Source organism: Megalops cyprinoides, chromosome 10, assembly GCF_013368585.1.
Source record: "Megalops cyprinoides isolate fMegCyp1 chromosome 10, fMegCyp1.pri, whole genome shotgun sequence".
In the NCBI taxonomy this organism is placed as follows: Eukaryota; Metazoa; Chordata; class Actinopteri; order Elopiformes; family Megalopidae; genus Megalops; species Megalops cyprinoides.
This window is the reverse complement of record NC_050592.1, coordinates 23134265-23157715: the sequence shown is the minus strand read 5'-3', so window position 1 is coordinate 23157715 and position 23451 is coordinate 23134265. Positions and strand designations below refer to the sequence as shown.

The window sequence follows — 23451 nt, the reverse complement described above, 5'->3', positions numbered from 1 at the left end:
TAAGCACAGTGTGCTAAGCACACTGAGTACCTTAACATTTTCTGGTGGCATACCACATAAGTGGGACCTTGTAGTTTAGAAACCTGTAATATATGCTTTTGTCTTGTTGCTCTCTCTCCCAGATAATCATTCTCTCTGGCCGTTCTCTCTTTCCTGCTGTCCCCACTTCACCTTTACAGCTCTGGTGTAAAGCTGGACCATCTAATGCCCTTTATATGCACAGCCCTCAGTCTCACTAGAACCTCAGTCCTTCCACTATTTGCATACAACCAATCTACTTTACATGCACTTTTAATCCAAACCTCAACCTACTGGACGTCTTAAACAAATTGTCTCATTATAACCCCCCCCCCCCCCCCGCTCTAGCTGTGCCTGTCATTATGCGGAATGACCTTCAAGTGGCTACAGTATCTGATGCATAATTCATTTTCGTTATTTCTCCTGTTGAAATTTCACTGACTTCCCCACCCCCTCACTAAACAGTGCTGGCCTCCCAAAATCAATGTGCCTGATTCTGCCTGTCTGACAGCTCAGCGGGGAGGGCACTGCAGTGGGGTTTCTCTCCCGAGACAGTACAGGCATGGGCTCACTGCATCACATGAATGAACAGCTGGACAGGTGACTCTTGGGGCACGAGGGAGATAAGAGATTCATTCAATGCAAAATAGTGAGCCTGAGATGAAATATGATTTATCAATTATCAATCTGTGTGAGAGAATTTATTATTTTTTATATGCTTTTCCCCCTTCATACAACCCTGTTAGGCATCACCAGTTGTAAATTAGCCTCGTCTTACCACGAAAACCTCAGAGACATGAAGAAGCACTGAACGGAGGCACATGAAATCTTCAAATACAGTTACATGCACACTACAAGTTATGCGGCAAACCACAATGGAGTGGGTGCTGAATGGAGGATAGGTGACACGATTAGCATCATCCAAGTTGCTCTTCGATGACATCAGAGATTTGGAAAACACCCCTATCCCTGGCTCCACTGCCATGGACTCTCAGACATTGTTGGCAGGTGACCTCAAACATGGGGCCTAGGGCTCAGCCCGAACTCAAGACTAGCACCTTCCAACCGAGCCACTCGAGATCCTGAACATTCTCATAAAGAAGCCTCAAAGGCAACACTTATTGGGACATTTAAGAGTTTATATACCACATCAAAGACAGAGTCTCACTCCATATATCATTGGATATTTTACTGGAGCAATCCAGGCTGAGTGTCTTTCTCAAGTAGGGCCCAACTGAGGATGTGGGCCTGTAACTTTTGGTAATTAACTGAGTTCTTAAACCCCTACAACACACCGTCACCCAGAGACGCTGTAGGTGGCACCTTTTACAAGATAATCCCTGCCTTCAGGGAGCCATGGGCTGAGACACCCACAGCAGCGCCTCACACAGAGAGATAGACATCCATTTATTGATTTTCCCTTTAGGAGAGAGCAGGGTGGAGGGGGGCATCACAGTGATATACAGGCCACGCTTTTGTGAGAAGCTAAGAGCTGGCTGCACGCCGATGGAATGAGCTTTGTGATGCAGTGACATGACATCACCATTATCATTATCATCACAACCCGTTCCGCATGCCTGGCCATTGGGCAACAGGCAGGGCACAGCGCAAACAGCACCTATGTTTTGCCAATGCAGCAGATGTCACCATCTATTTGCTTAGCAAATAAAACCTGTTTCTGTGTCATTTTCTGCACTAATGGAGGCAGTCTGGAGCACTGATCTGTGGAGTGTCATTTATTGTACTTATCTGCAGAGCCTTACATAACATTTTACCTGCTATCATACATTTAAAAGCTGGATTTTTTTCTATCCAAGCAGCACAAATGTCTTTTTCAATGTTACCCCATGGTACCAAGGATTTGAACTTGACAGCTTCTGGTAACAAGCGAAGATCTGAAACCAGAGAGAACAGCATGGAGGGAGGTGTAGCTCCCTGCTCTGAGGAACCCCTGCATCATACACATGATGATGAAGGACAAGAGAGAGGGGAGGGAGACATGCAGTGGGAATAAGAGAGAGGGAGAGGAAAGGAAGAAAGGAAGACAGTGACAGGCAACAAGGGAACAAAAGAGAGAGGGAAGATGAGGAAAGAGAGCAAGGGAGGCAACAAGAGTCAGAAATCCAGAAAACGGTGAGAGAGACAAAGAGGAAAGTGAAGGGAGTGAAACAGACATGGGGCACATGGAAATGACAGAGACTTAGGGAGGATAAAAGATAGAGTGATAGACTGAGCCCCAGTAGAGAACTGCACACACCACTCTAGGGAGCGAAGGGTGGATGAGGAGCACAAGGCCTCCCATGAATCAACATCCTTAAGAGCCTGCTGCCAGGACAGATTACACCCATCTGCGGCCCGCTCCTAGGCACCCCCTGTTCCCGCACCCACTGCCTGGTGCTAAATCTTTCACCAAATGGGGCACCGTCTCCTTGACAGCGCACACACGGCGTCTGGCGTGGAGCCCGGAGCCGTGCCAGCCCCCCGTCCTCCTCTTTAATGAGCTTTTATTACCACAGACACAGGGCACATGGCACTGAAGGCCAGAGGCGGAGAGGCTCATCCCTCAACTTAGGTTAAGTTGTGTGAGTGTGTGTACCCGCATTCACAGTTATGTGATGGGGCAGCAGTGTAGCATAATGGTAAGGAGCAGGACTTCTTAGTTCAATTCCCCGCTGGGGCACTGCTGCTGTACCCTCAGGCAAGGTACTTAATCCAAAATTGCCTCTAGTAAATATCCAGCTGTAAAATCGGATAACATATAAAAACTGTAACCTATGTAAGTTGCTCTGGATAAGAGCATCTGCTAAATGCCAATAAAGTAATGTGGATGTGTGTCTCTGTCTGGGTATAAGTGCAAAGCCACATGCAAGTGAATGGTTCCTCATCTCATTATCCTATCCAGAGAACCATAGTGCATTGTTTGTTTGAATTGGCTGAGCTGTAATGACTTACACCTGCAGACATGGGGGTAGGGGTCACATAATGCTACTGTTGTTTCATATGAGGACCACCTGTTGAGGTACTCCATGATGAAAACACGCTCACAAAAAAGAAAAGGGACTCTTCCAGGTTAGTCTGAAATATAGCTCTTCGTTCAGCAAGAATGATGTATACAAGGTCGCCAGTGGAAGTAGAAACATGTTCCAGTCACGCTCTTGAGACAGGAGAATGCATCTTCATCCTGTCAGCATTGGAAACATTTTTAACGGAATGACACAGTACAGCATCCCTCCACTGCTACCACAGCTCCACCATCAGCTGTTCCATATTCCGAGGGGCATTTTCATCTCCAAGGGAGCGTATGTTGTCTACATGAAATTCAAACAAGTTCATGGGGCTAACAGGAGGTCAACGTAGGTCAGACATCGTTACGACCAGTCTGAAATTGACAGATTCCCCCCACCCCATGCCAACAAACCAGCCAGCTCTTCTCTTACCACCTTGCCCTGGTCCTTCCCGACAGACACACGCAATTACAAGCAGCTCGAGCATGGGCGGCAGTGTGGCGGAGTGATTGCAGTAGAAATCAGAGCAAAAAATGCTCTCATCGCTGTTGGGTTTCCACCTCACAAAGATAAGAATTCTGCAAAATGTTCCAACATCACAAGTCACAGCAGGGTAAATTATCAGACAGGAGATCCACTCTGTGTGGTCTTCTGTCAGTGACATTCTGATAGCTTTTGTACAATGGAACTCATGGTTCTTTTCTTTTTTGCTTCATGAGCCAAAATAGATGGTCATTCTTCCACAAGGAAAGAGCAAATCAGCTACAGTTTAGTTTAAGTACATCTATGGTGTTGGTTCTAGGAAAATAAACTCAAAGGAAAGTACTTGGTTGTGCATATCAAATGGATAAATATGCTCTGTGAGGGCCATTTTTGGTGTGTGCATTGTATATCCAGCTTAATAGTCCTTCTCTGCAACCTAAAATGTCATTAAGAAGACTTCGAGCAGAGAGATGCATAGACAGACGAATGATAAAGGAAAGAATAAAACGAGGGTGATGAGGCATGAGAGCAAACAGGACTCTGGAGAGATGGGAGATATTCAGCTGTTCATCTGATTTATACACTCTCTTCCCACTCAGCCCCAGTGTGTGTGTGTGTGTATGTATGAAATCTGTGGGCTTCTGTTGTCTGACACTGGTTCTGGTGAGTTTTGCTATGCCCTGTTTTATTAATGGGCTGCTCTGTTCTGTATAAACCAGGACTGACCAGGTGTCCTGAAAGGGTAGATTCCTTTAGATGTATTACCCATGTCCCATGGATCCAAAATCAGCAGACCTGAATGCTCCTGTATTACTTTACTGTAATGTCCCTTTATTGGAGATAACTATTGCAAAGTGTCACCCTCAAATCACAATGAATCATTTCTGTACAAATACACAGGGCAGGCAATGAAGAACCTATTCAACATTACATTCCATTACTGTCATTTAGCAGATGCTCTGATCTAGAGCAACTTCATGACATAGGTTACAATTGTTTGACCCATTTATACAGACGGATAGTTACCAAGGCGATTCTGGGTTTAATAGCTTGCCCAAGGGTACAGCAGCAGTCCCCCAGAAGGGAATTGAACCAGCAACCTTTTGGTTACAAGTACCACTATGCTACACTGCCGCCCAGTATTAAGTCACCTTATATTTATATTACGTTATGTTATTTACTTCCTTAAAGTGTGTCCTTATCCAAAGCCACCTGAACTGCCCATATTTTACATATTATCTATTCACACAGACGGATACCTACTGAAGTAACTCATGTTATGTTGCTTACTTTAAAGCACCTTAGTGATGCACCACCTGGAATGTGAACCTTCATATTTTCAAAGTTTCTTTACTATGACACTATGCCAATACCCAAGTGCAGAACATGACTCTGATGGTGTGCAGAGCTGTTGTCTTAAATTCCGTTAAATAATGCCGTACACTCTGCAAAGACCAAGACCTCTCAGACAAAGCGGGACTGTTTCATGTTTGAACCCTGTTTGAGGGTGCTGGGGTGCTTTACAGGTTAGGAGGTGTCCAGTATCAGACATCTGTGCTGCTGGGGAATTTGGTAAAAAAAAAAAAAAAAAAAAGAACTGATGGTGGGCAAAGTCAATCCCCCACTCTCTTTCTTTTCTCACCTTCCCCTACAATCTCTCTCATTCTCTCTTTACATCTTATTCATGCTCTCTGTCTCTTTTTAAAATATTTATCCAAGTTCCCCACCCCTCTCTCTCCTTTTATCTCGATCTCTGTCTCTCAAATCTCTCTTGCCCGCTCCTTATTTTTTTTCTCTCTCCCCTGCACTACATTACAGCAGGCACTGCACACTGAATGGTCCTGACCTTGTTCCATCAGCCAGGTAGAAAGTGACTCTTTGTGAAACGGTGATTCAGGAAGCCTCCCTAGGTAACAGATATCCCCTATCCCTCTCACGGGCCCACTATACCTGCCAGGGCTAAACTCCCCAACCCCCAGCCTTACTTTACCTGCCAGAAAACCGGTCCCTCTCTCACAGGCCTGCTCTATGAGACAGAGCTCCACCCTCCCTCAAAGCCAAACTCTACTTGCCAGGTGCCTTCCAGCAGAAATCTGGGGACTGTCTGGAACACCAGGCTCTGGAGGTCACCTTCCAAGCTCACACTTCAAAGCGTAACAGCCTGCAACCTGAGATAAATTTCTTCACTGCACACAAAATGGCACCAGTACATAGTAGATTTATAGGGAATGGCTGACATGAAAAAGTAAACGGAGACATAATGACTTTTTCTATGATTCATTAAATAAATATTTTGGCATTTTTATAGAGGTTGCAATACATGCTGTGAAGGGGAAAACATCAGTATGTGAAAAAATAACCTTCTGCAAGACATTGTACACAGTAAGAGGTAAATCCATTTGGGAGAAACTGTAATTCACCAGGTGAATAAAAACCCTGATAGCAGGTTCTACAGCACACAAAATTTTCTATTCTTGTACAAGAGAAGTTTACTGAGCACAGTCTACCTCAAAGGCATGCAGTATGTTTCTGCATATGGTGTGGTTGGAAAAAACAGCCCACATTCTGTGATTTGAACGTTTATGTCACTGAAGAGTATGATGCACACTAAGATTATTGCATATGTTCAAACACCATGTTAATCATTCTGAAGACATTTTCAGTATGATCTTGGATAAAGCAACAGAAATGCTAGCTACAGTTATAGTGCTTTATCAACAATTTACAAACACTGCTAGATCTCTACTTCAAAAACCCTGCAGGATATCAATAAACTCTAAATGACATCCAAGATGTATGCGCAGAGGCGTGTGTGTTTGCATGTGAGCACACTTTAACCAGCAGCACTTATCTCTGGCAGCCAGAAAGGGATGGTGTCATCTCACTGCTCAAGATGTCAGACCTACAGAATTTCAAAGCGGAACATCAACCTTTTTGCCTATATGACCACTGACATGTCTTGTGCTGTGTAATAAGACAGAAGCTTCCCCCGGACGTATCAGGCAGAACATACAGAAATGTGGAATTACAGTATACTTCATAAATACATTCATAGTACTTCATAATATATTTATTAAAAGTTCCTTTCCTTCCAGATTTCCTTGTGTGGGGAGACGGTTAACCAATATCTTAAAATATGGTATACAGAATGTTTCAGTGATAAGTAGTGTGTTTTCAGACGATGGGCCTAATGCACTGAAGGTGACAGAATGTGATAATGGATCTGCACCCTCTCCATGAGCCAGGCCTGCTTGAGCAAAGTCACCAGTAAGAATCTCACCAGAAACCATCCCCACAAATTCTTTTTATATGGACAGGTAATCAGCTTGGTGCACACCACATAGAAAAGTCTGTCACCATTGGTGAAGCTGCAAGTGTTCTGATTTGTTGGCTCCTTCTGAAAATTCTTGAAGGGGTGTGGTCAAAGAGAGAACATCCATAATGAGCATAAGAGTGCAGACAGCACCTAAACCTCTTGTTACCAACTGGAATATCCTAGAACGGGTAGCTGTGGGCACTGGGGGTACAGTGGCCCCTGCAGCGGCCAAAAGGGAGGAGCTGGCATCCCCTAGACAACCACCATGACATGTGTGCATGAATAAAGATGTTTAAAAGTGACTTAAATTGATTTTGTTATATGCTTTCCTTTCCGTTCCACATTTTATTTTATATTTAACTATATTTTATATTTTATATTTAACTTAGAGTTATATTTAACTGTAACTAGAGCACCTACATTTAGCTTACGCAAATTGCACATGATGTGTTGTTTCAGTGTTGTCATGGTAACTGAGCAGCAGTATGCCTCCAGCAGTTTGTAGGTTGCTGCCACAACAGTTTGCTGGCACAGTGTCAGAGTAACAAATAAAAGACCTGGAAAAGAAGCCAAAAACAGGTGCACTAAAGCCCAAGGAAAGAGAAGAGAGGAAAATGTGGACTACGCTTTAACATGTGTGCCACTTACATATTTCTTCACATTATAAAAAAAACTGACACCAGGACCCGAGTGTCACCAAAGATGAGGATTACAATAAGTAGGACAATGAAGCTGGTGACAATTCAGTGATCACACCGGGCCATCACAGAAGGAACCCAGGAGCTGAATATCTGGTCATAATAGAACAGACTGTGATGTGCCTTTATTACAATTCGGAAAAAGATCAAATCAGCAGGAGGTGATAGGTGCAGCCAGCAATGTATTGTTGCTCTGCTTATTCAGTTCCATTTCATACAGCATATGTTATTATTTTGCACTGCTCCTCTACAATGCTGTCTGTTCAGCACACTGTCATGACTCCTTTGTTGAGAGCTCAGTATCAAATAACACTGTCTGATCGCAAACAGGCCATTATTCAAGTCGTCCTTTACAAAATATGTTCCTGGTAATGAAAACAAAATACAGTAGCAGTGGCAGTAGCAGCAGTGGCACATGGCTAAATTGTCAGGAACCCGTTGGGGGGGGGGGGGGGGGGGTAGCGGCCTCCTGCTACATACCCGGTGCATGCTAGAGCACTTCTCATGCTTTGTGCCAGAGAGCACACCCTGAGGGCACAGAGTGGAACAGCGTCTTTCCGCTGAATGAATCCACTTTCGCCGCCTTTCCTTGGCTGAAAGTGCACTGACACTGAACCAGTTTTCTTCCCTCATAGCCCCGCTCCACCCCGCCTGCCCTACTGCTTCAGTGGGCTTCTGTCCCGCAGCTCGCTGTGTCTGACACCCACGCTCACCCACACACTGGGCTTTCCACCACCGGGCTTTCCACCACCCACACTACTGCACCACAGGGGCCTATTTCTGTCACTGTTTCAGCAGTAATGGGTCAGGCTCTTTATGCTGAAGACGCTTCTAAAAAGGGTGAAGAAACAAAGGCGAGAGCTGCCGCCGTTTCACCGCGCTTAACAAGCGGTCAGATCGCGCTGATTCCGGCTCAGAAATGACCCCCAGGGGCCGACAGCTCAGCCCTCATTTCATGCCGAGCGGAACTGCTGACCAAGGCCTGGCTATTGATCTGGGTCTGTGCGCAATGGACAGGACGATGACAGCACCAGCTCATGAAGTCCGAGGGGACGGTGGAACACAGAACACTGCACGCTGCTCCCACGGTGTGTTCTGACAGCCGCTGGTTTTTCCAGGTCTCCTAACCACATGCGGGCGGGCGCTGCTGTGGGACCTCAGGTGGCTTGTTTCTTAAAAACCCAGCCCCCCCCCCCCTTTAACTCGTCCCACCCATGGCCTGATTCCTTCATCTTCAGTCGGATCGAATCTTCCTCATTCTGCTCCAGTGACTTACAAAGGCACAGGCAGCAGCCAGTGTTTGCACATACAGAGAGAGAGAGAGAGAGGGGGAGAGAGAGAGACACCTCCAGTAGCGAGAGCCAAGGCATGGAGCATTCAGCCTCAGACAGTGTAGCCTGTGCTCTCGGTAACAATTTTGAGCCATTAGAAAGACCATACCCTTTCTAGTTCCTGTCTAGACCTGAGTTTCCAAGCAGCAAAGAAATGGTTTGCTCAAGGTATGCTTGTCCTAACAAAGACACAGCAGCAAAAGTATCTGACTGTAATTTGACTTTAGTATTTGAATTTAATTGTGTATCCTCAATTTTGGGGTAGCTGTCTCTCTTGATAGGACATTATTAGATTTTCGATTGCTCCATAAATTAACCGAACATTTAATACATCTTAATTGATTAACTGACACACTGATTTACATACCAGACGTAGAAAATTAAGATTGCATAACATAAATTACACAAATGAACTTAAATTGGCATTTTGAGAAATAGCTTTTCTTTCACACTTTTCACAAGCTCAAACCCAAAAACATTTATGTAACAAAGGACACATATGCAGATTGCTAGGGATATGAAGACCAAATCGGTATTGAACTGACAGCTCAAGTAAACAACATTATTGTAGCTCAGACGGAATGCAGGCAGCAAACACCGTGGATCCACAGTACCAGGGACATACTGCTCTGAAACTCCAAACTAAGGTTTACTGGATAGTCATATAAACCATACCAGGCAATATACAAGCAAAAGTGCTGATCCTCACGTCATCTTTACATCACTAATATATACTTTTACAAGAAAACATTTCAATGAGACAGACAGGCGTGTACTATATTAAAACCAGAAACACATATTGGTGCATTGTGGTGAGGTGAACTTTTACTTTAGGCTTCTACCCTAAGGTACCGGTACGCAATAATGCGGAGGAAATGGCACTTGATATGAATAAAATGATTAATTCCTATTGGCTGCATGAGTGCAGGCTTTTATGCATGTCCACGAAGCGGATGCTGGTTTTGTGCATGCTCAAGAATGACCTCAAGAATGAAGCAGGGACACTGGGCCTGGAGAAACTGACAAATTCAGCAAGAACACGGCCTGAGATCTGAAGGTTGCACTACTGCAGTGTGTATAATATTAAAGCCAGCAGGGGGGTTGGCTCATTGAAGCGTCGGTGGAAAATGAAACCATACAGCAGAAACCCTAGACTGACACTTGCAGCTTTGATAGGAGAAGGTGTTGTCAGGGACGTCACTGATTAAAATTAAGCCTGGTACAGTGGGGCAGCTGCAGTGCTGAAACTCTTATTCAAAATTCTGTCCTCTGTTTGGAAAAATAACATTAAGCATAGTCGACAACAGACAATAGTGCATGTGATAACTGTGTACAGTTCATAATGGAAACATGACCTGCTGGTGATGACAAAAGTACAAGATTGGCTGTGCAAGACAACAAAGCATCATACTAAGCAGTAAAGGAAACTATTATCTCACTGCCTTATTTGGCCCATACATACTGTACACTCTCTAGCACAATGCAGTCTGATTAATTATTCAGTCAAACATGCGGACATATTTTGAAGGGCTGTAAAATTCCACATCAGTGTCCTGGCTCTCACTGTAAGAGCCATTTTTATAGTTTGGCTTGATACAGATGTAACTGCCTCTCTCCTACCATTTCCCAAATTGTTTTTTAAGTTAAATAGTCCAGTTTCACAAAAGAGCTATGTCTCCAGAGAAAAACTGCTCAAGATGCTTTCAGAACAATTGACTTTGACAAAGAAAAATCCTATAGGCAATTTTCTGTCCACAATAACTTCACAGATGTTTCATTGCAGAAGCAGAGGCAGTGCAACACACAGCTAAAAGTTACAGTCAGCCTTTACTGACAAAACACAATGTAGCATGCAGCTAAAGGCAGCAATCAGGCTCCAACACATATGAAGTAGTACTCAGCTAAAAGCCACAATAGGGCTTTACAGAACAAATACAATTTAGTTCACAGCTACATACTACAGTAAGGCTTTACTGAACAAATACAATGTAGTACACAGCTAAAAGCTACAGACAGGCTCTACTTGGAAAGCAATATGCAGTACACAGCTAAAAGCTACAGACAGGCTCTATTGAACAATGTATCACTCATCTAAAAGCTAAGGACAGGCTCTGCAGAGCAAATACAATGTGATACTCATCTAAAAGGAACAGACAGTTTCTGTACTGTGACAAGCTCTGTCTAACAAATGTAAAGGTAAACTACACAGCAAAAGGCCACAGATCAGCAGTGGCAGATTTGGGAGTGAGTTGGCACTGCCTACCTCTTTGACCTCAAGCAGTCTCCCGGGGTACTGGTTCTTGGCGCGGCGGGCGGCAGCAGGGGATTTGTGGTGGGTGATGGTGACGATGGCGCTGGGGGCCCCGGTGTGGGACGGGTGCCTCTGGGAGCCAGGTGAGGAGGAGGAGGTGGGCGGGGGATGTGGGAGCAGGGAGAAGCTACGGGTCCGGCCCGAGGAGGCGCAGGAGGAGCCCTGGAAGAGATGGCAGCAGCAGCAGGAGTGAGAGGAGGAGCAGGAGCGCTTGCCCTGCGCCTTCCCCCCCGGCGGAGCAGGGCCGGGACGTCCCGCGGTCACCCCTCCGCCACGCTCTGCTGTCACGCACAAGGGCATCTTCTGCCTCACAGGAGCCGAACGAATGGCCAGAGAGGGGGAGGGGAGAGGGAGGGGAGGAGGGGTAAAGGGGAGGAGCGGTCTGCCAGGGCGTCCGGCTCAGAGGGGCTGCTGCACACTAGGGCCTCTGGCCGTACAGCATGATTGTCACTTTCTCAGTCACACTGAGCTTGCTCCTTTATACTTTATGCATTACCCATTAAAACATTTTTAATAAATTATAAATACAGGCTCACTTCCTGCAACTGTCTGTCAACTTGCAGAAGTACTCTGAAGCACCTTGGCAGGTTGAATAGCTTCCCGTCCAAGTAATTACTACTACTACTAAGGTAGAACTAAAATGGAAGACTCTGTGGAACTGAGAGAGTGAAGTCCTATCCCCCTAATGTATTGTCTTAATCAGACTAAAAGCTCCTCCCTCTACTGTACAGCCTCAATCAGGCTCAAAGTCCACTCCTACTGCAGAGCCTCAATCAGACTTGAAGCTCCTCCCTCTGCTGTAGAGCTTCAATCGGACTGAAAGTGATGGACATTTTGACTCATATTACCAAACTGAATCATTTCATTCAGTTCAGCATGAAGATCTAATTTGCTGACCCACTGATCTATTCAGTCTCAACCCCCCTTCCTCCCTGAATGAACAGTGATAGCAAATTAAATTAGCACATTTTTCAATTCAGAATAACACCATTTGGTTTTACCCATTCACCAATTTGTAAATATTTGTACATGTAAATCCAGAAAGGTTTGATATTTTCTTATCTTTGTTGAACATCCAGCTGATCTGAAAATATTGCTATTTTACTTGTACTTTTTTTTTGGTTAATGATATGCCTACACCCACTTCAGAAAAATATAAATACAATAAGTTGTTGGAGAAGGAAATAAACTTAAGATTCAAATAGTCAGGTACTGGACGAACCAGACGAACCGAAAGAAATAGATGAACAAACAAACTGAAGAAATCAGTGTGCTGTGTCTTGAGTTGTTCAGTGCTTGGGGCTGTTTAAGTTCAGTGACTTTCTGATATACTGCCTGGTCTGCAGCATGCCCCAGTGTAACTTTTGCCTCCACTCATGGTCAGTTTCGGTTTTGTAGTTTTCTATATGACATACTTGTCATTCAAAGCATTTGGGGGCTGCCCCACTGATGCATCAAATAAACAAATCATTTAGAATAGTGAACTAGTACATAAAATACACTAAAAACATTTTCACACCATGACTGAATACCCAATCCCCCTACTGTGAAGCTTGAATCAAACTCAAAGCACTGCCCCTTACTGTAGAGACTCAGTGAAACTCTAGCCCCCACCTCCCTATTATAGATTCAGAGTCCAGGTCTTTGCTTCTGAAGAAGCTGAATCAGACTCAAAGCACCACATTCCACTAACAACTTGACTTAACCTTCACACTGCCTTTAAGGAATGAATATCTAATTCACATTTTGGCATTTTATTGGCATTTTTTATCTAGGGGATTCTTTTTTTCTATATTTTCTGATGTTTTAATGGGTTTCATCAAACAGCCTTAAATCTCTAACTTCTGTCTCCTGCAAAATATGACTGAGCTCTGCAATCTTACAGCAACTGCATTTGAAAAGCCATCTTTCTTAATATGTCAGAAACTGAGAGAAGTGTTTCATAAGGGAGACAAAAGAGGTTAGATAACAGCCCAACTAACAGGCTTCGAATTGAAACATGAGAGCCACCTTTCCAGAGCTTCAGTTCAAGGTGACTTGGGTCATTTCAGCCTTTTATAGCACTGTGTCCCAGGAGCAGAGTGGACCCATTTTAATCTTTTCTTTCTTGTCAGTCAGGCCTTCTGCTACAGTCTTTAACTGCAGACTCACCCCTTAGTCAACACACCTGTAAAACTGACACCCTGTAACTGTTTACAAGGTTGCTGCCAAGTTATGTTGGCCTGAGCAAGATACTGCATCAAGACTAGGAGATGGTTTGTGGACTGAGCTTGTCTCATATCAGAATGAGAGACTCTCCCTTTATTTGTGTGTCCTGGGGTACCTTGCTCATCCACCAGTGTAGACGCTTACAGATTCCTTCATCAACAGTGCAACGGTGGAAAAGGCTTTTCTCATACTGGTTTGGGCTTTAAAAACACAAGCCAAATCTTGTCCAAATCTCTTGTCCAGTTCACTCATCTACCTCACTTACTTTAAGTTTAAATGTTTTTAGAAAAATAAATTACACAAAAGTTAGGCCCTTGGATTCATTTCTGCCATTTAAAATAATCTAAAACTGAAAACAGTTTTTGACAGAGTGAAAACAGAAGATGGTCTGCAAATCCTTCAGGGAGGCCTAGGCGTGACAAGGAGGGACTCTCTCTCTCTTTCTCTCTCATTCTTTCACTCGCATTCTGCTCACTGAAAAGGTCATAATTTTCTGAAATTTTGGAACAGCTATCCCTTCAAGACCCAAAATGGTAAAGGATAAAATTACAGTCTTGCAGCACAGTGATGAGGTCTACAGCATGGGGTAAGACCAGAAAAGGAGTCTATGCATGCACTGCAGTCTCCAAATATTGCACTACAATCTCCACATTTCTGAAATCCAGCAGCCTTTACAAAGACAAATGTAAATTGAAATACTGTAGAGTAAATAAAAATGTATTGCTCATACTTTGGATTTCATGGTAACATGTATCAGCATACATGACATTCTACAAGGGTTCTGTGTGATTATACAAAGAGCTGTCATTGAATATTATTATTACAATCCATACTTTTGATCTTTTCTAGAAAACATAAAAACCTTGACATTTAGATAATAGCACAGTATGCCAAAATGAATGTCAAGTAGTTTTCTCAAAATAACGGGTAAAAATGACAGGAGCTGTTCCTCCAGCAACAGATGAGACTGGGAATTTCCACCTTCAGATTCTCCATTGTCTTAAAAAAAGCAATAATGTCCCCTGTATCCTTCCTGCTCTGGTGAGAATAGATGTTGAGCGTTATCTGATCGATGCTGTTTTCCCACCCTGCGACTGACACCCTCTTCATACTGCGCCCGTGTGTGGCAACGTACTTTCTTCTCGCTCAGATTCTATACCAGCTTATCAGCGGGGCAATATGAGTTCCTCAAGTTAGGAGAAGGACTTTTCAAATGCATTATCTGATTTATTTCTGCATCTGTAATAAAGGAATGCTGTTGTTGCAAGAGCTAACAGTTTATGGGGGATAGAGAGAATAGGTTTTCCTGAATAGCACTGTGTGACCATCCCACCCGTAGAATAAACACAGGTAGGTCACTCTGCACTTAGTACAGACTAACTGTGATTGGTGCATAAGATCAAAGATTACCCTATACCCTATATAGTAGGATATTATATCAAGACACGTTTTTGTTTATAATTCAACACAAACTGAATGTACCTAAATACCTCCCCTATTCATTGCAGTCTCCTGTGAAGCACTGAGAAAGTGCCATTGCTACACATGAGCCTATATCACTGCAAAGCACACTTCATCTACACATAAAATCATATTGATTAGCATTTTCTGGCCTTTCATCTGCATGTGCAGAGATGCATGTTGTTGTCATAGAGCTGTTTGGATGATATGCATGAAGTTTGGTTGTGGAACAACAATTACAAGAGGCACTGTGATCTGTATATTTCTTCTTCCTTCTCAAGAACAAGGAATATCTTATCTTTTTCTGTTCACACAAGGGACTAACTGATGCAAAATGAGGTCATTAAGAGCTGAAGTGTAACTTGAACTGGACAGCTTTTTGACCCGAAATGGAGATATATTCCCGTGTTCTCACAGCAGTCATGTACACCGCACAGAATTTTTGGACAGCGACCAGAGAAGTGAATTCCAAGGAAACACTACTGTGGAAGCCATGTGCTGTATGCAATTCAGCCTTGTTATTGCAGCTTACAATCAAAGAATAAATTCCACCCATTTGTAGTGATAGTCCACAGATTAAAGGGGCTGATTTAGAGCAAAACACCAGAGGATTAGATCTCATGGGCTGCCAATAAACAATGAGATTATCAGACTGTTTTCCCACAGCCTCCCACACACTGCCAAGGAAGATATAAAATCCAGTTTCACACGACAAATGAATGCAGTGTTTATGTTAAGACAAGGGGAGCATAGGCTGGACTCTCTGACTCCTGGTAAATCCAGGTGCTCGCTCCATGAGCGGGAGTGACACAGTGGGAGCGGGAGAGTGAGCTGGAGCAAGATTATCCCAATCTCTCAATCAAGGCAACTTTCAACACTGTTGCAAACCTCCCATTTATATTATCGACTTATACAGGATATTTAACAAAGCAACTGATGGTAAATACCTTAATCTAGAGTAAAATGGCAGGTCTCAACTGGGTCCTGAATTCTGTGGTTACAAGCCTATTATGTTATTCTGCTGAAACATTACACAAACATGCAGAGTGACATACAGTGACCACAGGTAAGCAGACACTAGCAGATATGGGCAGTGCAGCCAGACAATGAGACTATGAACAGTACAGGAAATAGCGATTGCTGTGGTGAAATAGCCCAGGCCTCTGCATCAGCTCCAACCAACAACCAAATTCCACTCTATTTTGTGGAGTTTTGTGGGCATCTCCCTTTTGCAGAGATAATATCTAATGGCAAGTACACAAGTATGTTTCCAAGACAACAGCTACAGATTCCCAAACTGCACACATAGGAGAATTGCTTGGACTGTCTACATCCCTTGCTTTTTAATTAAACGAGACACCTTGCTCCTATGTGAAAACTGCTTTAGCAGTCTATTTGGTACTTTGAAATTCTGCCAACACTGGCAGAACCACGGGCCCCATCCACTCCCTACATAACAGACAGAAAAAAATATCACAAAGCTGAGGATAGAACAAGGGTGGCATTAAGCCATCCAGTAGGCCATACTCTGGCCTGCTATTGCTCTTATTGCCAGTAGGCAGTCTCATAGAGCTGTAACTCCTCCTGCCAAGAAGCATAGAGCCTGTACGCAACTGGAGCAGCAGGAAGGTTCATATTTGATTTAGTTGTTTTAGTAGGAACTGATAGTAATGTGTGATTATTCAATGTTATTTCAGTGTTCTAGGAGAAGAATCAATTCCTCCCCCCTCCCCTCCCTTTCAGATAAGTTAGCAGCAAAGAGCACAGAATAGCTGGCCAGCACTGAGGTCTCTAGAGTCACCGTCATACTATCCTATTCTGATATTCTTTTTTCTTATGCAATTATAATGCATATTCCAAAAACACCTCCTGCACATGCTCATATACAATAATAAAAATGCCGGCTTTAACTACTGTCAGAGAGTGCGACGGTGGTGGGAAGTCCCTGACACTGAACCAACCCCAAAAACATCTTGTTGACATCATCATTGCCTTTGCATATGATATTCTCACATTGGGTTTGAACATGAAACTGAGTTTCATAACTGCACATGAATATGCACTCCAGAGTAAGCCGTCACCTCTGAAAAAACAATTTTCCAAGCTACTGGTCTATGCATACACTGTGTGATGAAACAGGGTGAGTCAGCCACACAAGCTCTTGAGGGGCACAGGGGAGCTTGGCCCCTTGCAGCAGAATCAGGAAGGAGAGCAGCAGCTCAGACGGAGCGAGCATAAACGTGTATTATGGTCTTTGTCTCTGGACTGCGCTAGATGGAGCTCCCGATAATCAGGGTGATTTATTATCACACAGCACAGCAGCCTCTGTGCAATAACCTCTCTCTCTACCTCCTTCCCCTGTCACTCTCTCTCTCTCTCTCTCTTCCTCTCTAAGGCTCATGCTTTGACTCTCTTGCTGGGCCACTATCCCTGCCTCCTTTTCACCGTCACTCTGTATATTAGTCTATCACACTATCTCATCTTTCCCATGCTTTCAATATTCCACATTCTCAATCTCACCCTTTCTACCTCCCTGTCTATCTCTATCAATCACTCTGTTCAATTCCATTCAACTGGTTTATTAACACTGTATGCATAAATTTATGTTGCCAAAGCAGAAATACCTGCCTAAATGACACATAAATGAAAAGATTAATCAAATATTTACATTTCACCTTGGACCATAAATGAACTTCACTTATCTTTGTAAAACTCATTATCTCTCATATTGTGGCAAGTAGCAAGGTACTGCATCACCAAAGCCCCACATTCCCTCTTCTCTCTCAAGAAGAGCGGCAGCAACTGCATCTCTGAGAGGTTATCAGATTCAGAGCAGATTTCCTCCGTTTTAATGTCCCTTCCACCCTGTATTTTTCACATTTGGTCAGGAAATGTAGCTGTCTCCACCTCTTAAAAATGACAGAGTGAGCACAGCCTGTCTTGTTTGGGCAGCCATGTCTCCTGGTATTTTCAAGTCTCAGTAGTCAGTTGATCTGCACAATCTGTGTCTGCGCCTACACAATCTGTGAATGTTTACTTAAGTTTTCACCATAGTTAGTATGTTATGCTGCACTCTCTTTTTAGGACCAGATACCATGCCAATTTTGTATTTTTGCCCTGCTAATGAGTATGTTTGCTTTGTGTTATAATTCTCAGAGGGGCCTGACAGTTATGTTGGATTTATTTAAATTGTATTTGTTGTCACCCTGCTGTCCTGAGGCTGCTTTATGTTAGCTGGTGTTAGTACTGTCAGCCTCAAGACCAGTTGGTTGAAAGGAGTCTTTCCTGAGCTCATCCCTTGGTGTCATAAGGCTCTAATGATAGGAGAGGGGATCAGAAATTTTCAGTTAAAAGGTTACTGGCTTCTGGGTCCATATGAAGTGTTGAATTAAGCAGTCTTTTTTTAAAACTCTGTTATCCCTATATGGATCCTGGAAGTGGCCTCAGGTGCAGACAGCCGCTCAGCATGCAGCAGGAGACAGAGGCAAGAAAAGGGAGACTCCAGCAGAGACATCGGGTTTGTCCCCACAGGGCCCGGCTGGGCAATTAGTGCCACACACTTTAACGAAGTGCTTCTTAATCTGCTCATTCTCACGCTTTTTCGCTCGCTCATGGAAAATGTATTTTTAGTGACTTTTCCATAAAAAGGCATCACTCTATTTTGGCTGAGCAAGATCAGGGGCACCTGAGGGCGAGAGATGACAGTGCGAGACTCAGTGAAACCTCCACTACGAACAATGAGGCTTTCCACGTAACACATTAGGTTCTCACAACACTACAACAACGTCACAGCAACGTCGCTAAAACATTACCCGCTGGCAAAGCGCTGAGTGCATAATGCCAGTGAAATGGCTGTGAAGACTTTTACGCTTGAAGAGGCTTGCGTGTCTAATAATGTACATTACTATTCATTGCATTGCTGATGCCCTTGGCTAAATCAAGATCTGGTGCCTGAAGGACACGAACACCACCACCCAGCTCACCTCCTCAATGTCAATAACCAAGCAAAGCATATTCAAGGACTAGTATACAGAGCTTATCTACAGCAGGGCTTGAATGGTGTTATACTCACACTTGCTGGTCTGTCAGTGTTGTTAGCCTGGTCTGAAACTGTTGCTCATTTAACCTGGATTGATACATGTCTGTTCTCTTGTCCTGGAAGTTGCTCTGGATAAGAGCGTGCTAAATGCATGTAATGTAGTGTAATGTAACATCTAAAACCCAAACACGGCTGTGCAAATTAACCTCGCATCACAACACGTCACAAACACAATAAAGCCCACTCAGGTGCAATTGTGGTAAAGAAATGTACTACAGCATACAAGCACAATGTCCTATCAATGAATCCGTCAGTAATCTGCAACACTGCCTGACTTGTGTGGCCAAAAACCCAGACTGGATCTGAGAGTTAAGACCCAATTTAACTTCTGCAAAAGAATAAGGGCTTTGGCTGTCCCCAGAGGCCTGCTACACCCTCTCAACAGGACCCAGCCCTGCACTGAGCTGCCAGCAGATCTCAGCGAATGCATTTTGACAATCTGCACCGTTAATGATGTTGCCCTTTCGGTGCCATTATGGCGCTCCGCTCTCATGTGCTTAGCTGCGTGTCCTTTCAGCCTAACAGCAGTGGCATTTTAAAATAATAAATCAGAGGTTGGCTATGATTGGTTGGAGTTCAGCACTGACCCCTGTGCTCCAGATTGGACATCATTTGGACATCAGTCCCTGCTGCAGGTTGGGGAGGCAAGGTTCTGAAATCTGAATCTGTGGCCACGCAGACACATTCAGGGCAGTATGGGAAACAGACATCCCTTCTCAGGCTGGGAAGACCAGGAGGCTACAATCAGGTAATCCCACTGCAACACACTCAGAAGCAGGCACACATATTGCAAATACAAACCCTCTTATCTCCTTACACACATGCCCATCTGATAGAACCTGAAGTGACCACAGAAAAACTATGATCCACAAGTATTAGGGAGAAGGCTAAACATCACCAAAAAAAACATGCCTGCAACCAATATGGAATAGGTTTAATTCTCAGATGCAGCACTACTGTTGTTCTTGAATAAGGCACTTAACCTGTATTGTTTCTGTAAAAATCCAGCTGTATAAATGGTTCCCACAGTAGGCAAGCTATGCAAGTCATCTTGGAAAAGATAAAATATACAACTGTCAGGAAGCCTTCAAGTTCCTGGCAGAAGACAAAAAACAAAAACAAGTCTGACATGCTGAGAGACTAAATAATTAAAAATATATAACCACAACCAAATAAAGTAAACATAGCCCAAATCTAATATCTACTGGCGAGATCACCTCCGGCTGCTGAATATTTTTTGATGATTATTTTGTATGAGAGAGCCTGCATCTCTGAAAGGCCATTAAAACAGAGACAGAATGTAAAAAACAACCAGGCGGAGACAGCTGTCACCTGCATTGCCACACATCTTCCTTAAAACAACAGCCAGAGATGAATTTGCAGCCTTGTCTGATGGTTGAGTGCTCATACACACACACACACGCACTCGCACACACACTCTGTATTGACTTACTTATACAGTATTACTCCCTTGTGGGTGGCTGAGGTGTTGTTAAACTATTTTTGCCTCCCACTGCCCTCACGCTGATCCTTCTAATGGACTGAAATGGATCGGTCACTGTTGTATGGCTTCCTGTTATTCAGGCCTCTGCCCCGCCTACTATTTAAATGCATAACATCACATGGTAAGGGGGTCAGTGCATTCTGTGCAAATTTCTGGTGACACTCAGCAAGTGTGTCTGTGCCTCTGAAATCCGCAAACCATTTCCTACCGTTTTGCATTGTTTCAGTTGTTATATTATTGATGTTTGTGTGTACGTCTGAGTGTGCGTGCATGTGTATATTGTAATAGATGTGTGCATTTGCAGGTGAAAGGTCTTTTTTTCTTCAGTCTTCAGTGTTTTTTCTGCTGCACAGGTGACTGTCCTGTTGCTCCTATTCTTTAAAAAGGCATGCCAAAGTACGAATGGATGTGTACTAGTGTTAACACATGCATGTACACATATGCGAAGGTCTACAATAGCATACAAGTATGTAGGTTGCACAGGGGGTGCATGAGTGCATGCAGATAAGCTTTTGCCTACATGGGTATGGAATGCTGTGTAAAAGTATGTGCAAGGACCACAGACACATGTTTATATAGGTATGTCAGGGTACATGTAGGTATGTCAAAGCGTCTACAGGTATGTGTGTGTACAAGTGATGGTAGGACGAACTGCTTGTAAAAGAGAAAGACACAACCTCTTTGTGATAGGGAACTACTCCCTTCCATACATGAAAACATCTCACACTCCTCCAATTTTCTTAACCGGAGACACATGGATGCCACTGTTCCACACAACTGTTGCAGACCAATACAGATCAGCCTAGCCATTCAGCAGGCTCTCAGCCTTTGCTCACAGAGCTGTAACCTGCTGCAAAGTATATATCAATCATGCAGATTTCCAGCAAAGTCGTCGCCAGGTTTTTACAGAACTGTGACTGGAATCCAGGGCAAAAATCCATTATAGCCAAAGTTCTACTATAATATTGAAGGACGAACTGTACTTGCCTCAATTTAACTTGAATAAACAATCAAAGACAGGCTCATTTCATGACTGACATTCCCTGTTAAGCGGAGCAACACTTTGCAAGCTGCCATTATCTTCAGAAGCCATCACACCCGTCAGTGGAAAAATAAAGGGAATCCAAGGACAATCGCCTGACTGAGTGAGGTGAGTGAAACAAACAAAAACAAGTGCACAAGACACCCACATACAGAGCAACACTACAGCAATGCACCCTGGGTATCAACAATCCCTGAAAAGTGAACTAACATTCAACATCAGGACTCTGACAGTCTCAAAAGGGAAAAACGGCTGTCTGCAGCAAGGATGATTCCAACAGGGAGCCAACGATCCACAGCCAATGCTGTCAGCCCCATATAGGGTTGGCTGCACAGCCATTACCACTGGACAAGTTTAAAATGTGCAAGAGTCAGTGAACGCAGGACAAAGCTCTGGTTCCTGTCACTTGCTCACACAGACTGTTTATTCACAACACCATTCCTGACTGCTGACCACAGACAATATTCCTCTCCACCTCCCAACCCCCCTGCCATTCATGTTTTCTGAGAAAAACCTGGCACTCAGGAAATGATGTACAGAGCCACAAACACTGGACTCTTGGCAGGAAATAGCTTGATAAATAAATCTTACAGACCAAAAGAGTTTCTATTTCACAAGACGAGGTGGGGATGTTGCAGGCTGTCCTGTGGGATCAGATATGAAGGAAGTGGAGCATGTCGGACAGGCAAATAGAGAGCGAGTAAAGAGAGAGAGAGAAAGACAGAGAGGAAGCAGGCTTACTAATAGAGGGTCCAGTGACTGTTTCCTTTTGGTGATGGAGGACAGCATGAAAGCCCCTCTGAGACTGCCCAATAAACACCCATGAGAGGTGAGAGGTGAGGGAGGGATTCAGTGAATCAGAGGAGAACCAGAGGAAGAGAGAGGGACACAGAAAGAGCATGCATTCACACCTCACCGCCACACAGTTGGACACATATATACACATGGTACACATAAACATACATTTACACATGTGTGCACATGTACAGAGAGACATTTGGGTAGAACAGAGGGAGTAATCAGAGGCTGCTAGAGCCTACAAAGCAGTTCCTGGTTTCCCCATTAAAATCAATCACTACAACTGTCTATAAGGTGATTCACACCGGCAGTCTGACTCACAACCCCAGAGGGGAAGCAAACAGACTGTGAAGTGTGTGTATGTCTGTGTGTGTGTGTGTGTGTGTGTGTGTGTGTGTCTTCATATATGTGGAGCTGTGTATGTGAGTTTATCTGTGTATGTGTGGGTCTGTGTGAATGTGACCTGTATGTGTGTGCATGAGCGTGCATGTGCTGGCGTGCATGTGTACGTGTGTGTGTGTGTGTGTGTGTGTGTGTGTGCGCGTGTGTGTGTGTGTAATGAGGAAGTACGATGGGATGGGTGAGAGGTGACAGGAGAGATAAGGGGACTCATGCACACGGTATCTTTAGTAGGAGTCAATCTGAAAGTGTTGCTGTCGGTGTGAAAAATTCTATTAGGCCTCTGCTTGGATATGGAACAGCTGCAAATACAATGGCATCACACCTGCACTGCTGAAACGCCTTTCAAGCAAATACCCACTCACTTATTTCTCAGATTTATCTCTCAGGAGTCTTGATATCTGTCTTATGACTGCTTATTACCTGTTCAGGGGCCTAGCGTTTAGAGTATCTGCTGTGTTACAGGAAGTTCGGGTTTAATCCGGAGTTCACCAACTCTGGCCTCTCTGGCTTATGTACATTCCACACCTAAACTGGGACTGTGCAGGGATCCCAAGTTTCATAAGCCTACTCTTGGAAATCAAGATATGGTTCAACCCTTATTGTGCATGAGCCAGTCCAGTCCTGCTTACATGCTCAAGTATGGCCAATCCTTATGTCAGGGAGGTTCAGTTGTGCCCGAGAACCAAAACCAATTTAGCACACTAATGTTTTCAGACAACAGACAAGCTATTCAACTTCCCTTTACTTGGAGATTTACAGCATTAGAAGGGCCTGC

The 23451-nt window shown here is 43.9% G+C and overlaps 1 protein-coding gene across 1 annotated transcript in view; it reads right to left on the bottom strand.

The window, feature by feature from the left end:
- Positions 1 to 23451, bottom strand: part of osbpl10b (oxysterol binding protein-like 10b) — a 98114-nt gene that overhangs the window by 51175 nt on the left and 23488 nt on the right. The window contains exon 4 of the mRNA XM_036538362.1: positions 11115 to 11324. Coding sequence (XP_036394255.1) covers positions 11115 to 11324 — 210 coding nt within the window. The remainder of the gene's footprint in view (positions 1 to 11114; positions 11325 to 23451) is intronic.